This window comes from Bidens hawaiensis, unplaced genomic scaffold (genome assembly GCF_021521415.1).
Source record: "Bidens hawaiensis isolate Kalapana, Puna unplaced genomic scaffold, B.hawaiensis_p1.1 tig00002507_1, whole genome shotgun sequence".
Lineage (NCBI taxonomy): Eukaryota > Viridiplantae > Streptophyta > Magnoliopsida > Asterales > Asteraceae > Bidens > Bidens hawaiensis.
The window spans coordinates 1,154,845-1,156,076 of record NW_027491137.1 but is presented as its reverse complement, the minus strand read 5'-3'; the positions used below and the strand labels follow the sequence as shown (position 1 = coordinate 1,156,076).

General features: G+C 38.6%; 1 protein-coding gene across 1 annotated transcript; it reads left to right on the top strand.

Annotated features, from left to right (window-relative positions):
* Positions 1-343: 343 nt before the first annotated feature.
* LOC143619787 (protein SMALL AUXIN UP-REGULATED RNA 12-like) lies at positions 344-796 on the top strand. Its single transcript, XM_077091632.1, has one exon. It carries the CDS (start codon positions 344-346, stop codon positions 794-796), a length of 453 nt encoding a protein of 150 aa, XP_076947747.1.
* The last annotated feature ends 436 nt before the right edge of the window (positions 797-1,232 follow it).

Here is a 1,232-nt window from a genome sequence, read left to right as displayed (position 1 = left end):
TGAACTTCGATGGAAATGTAAGAAAGAAATGACCAAGTCTTTAAACTTATGTATTTAAGAGTGAGAAGGTATTCTGTTCAAATCGCTCTAACAACAAAAATTAAAGAGAATTTATAATTCAAAAAGATAAAGTCAGAAAGAAAAAAAGTATAAACTAATTCAATCTCAGTCATTTAATATAGAATTTAATAAATAAAAATCAAAACATTTATTACCCAATATTTCTATAGCATTTAATGTAAAAACAAAAATAAACAATATTTTCCCTTTATAAAAATGCAAAACGGTAGCATCTACTCACTCTCTCTCTCTCAACCTCATCGTTCACTCCCAACAACTGCCAATGCCTTCTCCGGCGAAAAAAGACAACAAAATCAACCAAATCGTCTGCCTGAAACAAGTCATGCGGCGGTGGCGCCGCCGCTGCATCACCTCCGACTCCGACACCGAACAACAACTCCCCTCCGCCGGATCCCTAGCCGTCTACGTGGGTCCCGACCGCCACCGATTCGTCATTCCCACCCGGTTCTTAAACCTCCCGGTGTTCTTGTCTTTGCTCAACAAAGCCGAAGAAGAATTCGGGTTCCAAACCACCGGCGGGTTAGTCATCCCGTCTGACGTCAGTTTCTTCAAGTGGCTGTTAAACGTTTTGAACCGAAACCAGAATGGAGTCTCGGGTCTTGATTTAGATGATTTCATGGCTATGTTTTCCGAGACCGAGATCGATGTCACCGAGCATTGTAAAGAAGCTGTTAACAATTGTTTTACTCCGTTGTTGGAGAAAGCTAGGGTTTGAAATGATGTGGGCAGTCAAATCCTAACCGGCCGCTCTTATTTTTTCTGTCAGTAGGGTTAGGGTTAGGGTTGTTTGTTTTTTTTTAAGGTTTTTTGTATAGACTGTGGATTGAAGTGGTTCGATCCCATCTAGGTTTCAAAGCATGCATCCTTGGGCCAAAATCGATAGATGATGATTAACGTGGTTTTAATGAGATGATTTTGCTTATGTTTGATTGATGATGATGATTTTGATTTTGATTTTGATTTTGAATTGGTGATGAACTTTTAAGGTTAAATTTGTTTCTGTGTTTGTTTGTTCATCTCTTGTTTGACTGTGCTTGATACGTACTTTGATGTTCGGCGTGATCCTAGCCGTCCTCTTCCATTTCTGACAGAATTGTTTTGTTATTTTTTAATAAAGCATTAAAGAAAGGGATATCACATTTTCATCCTTA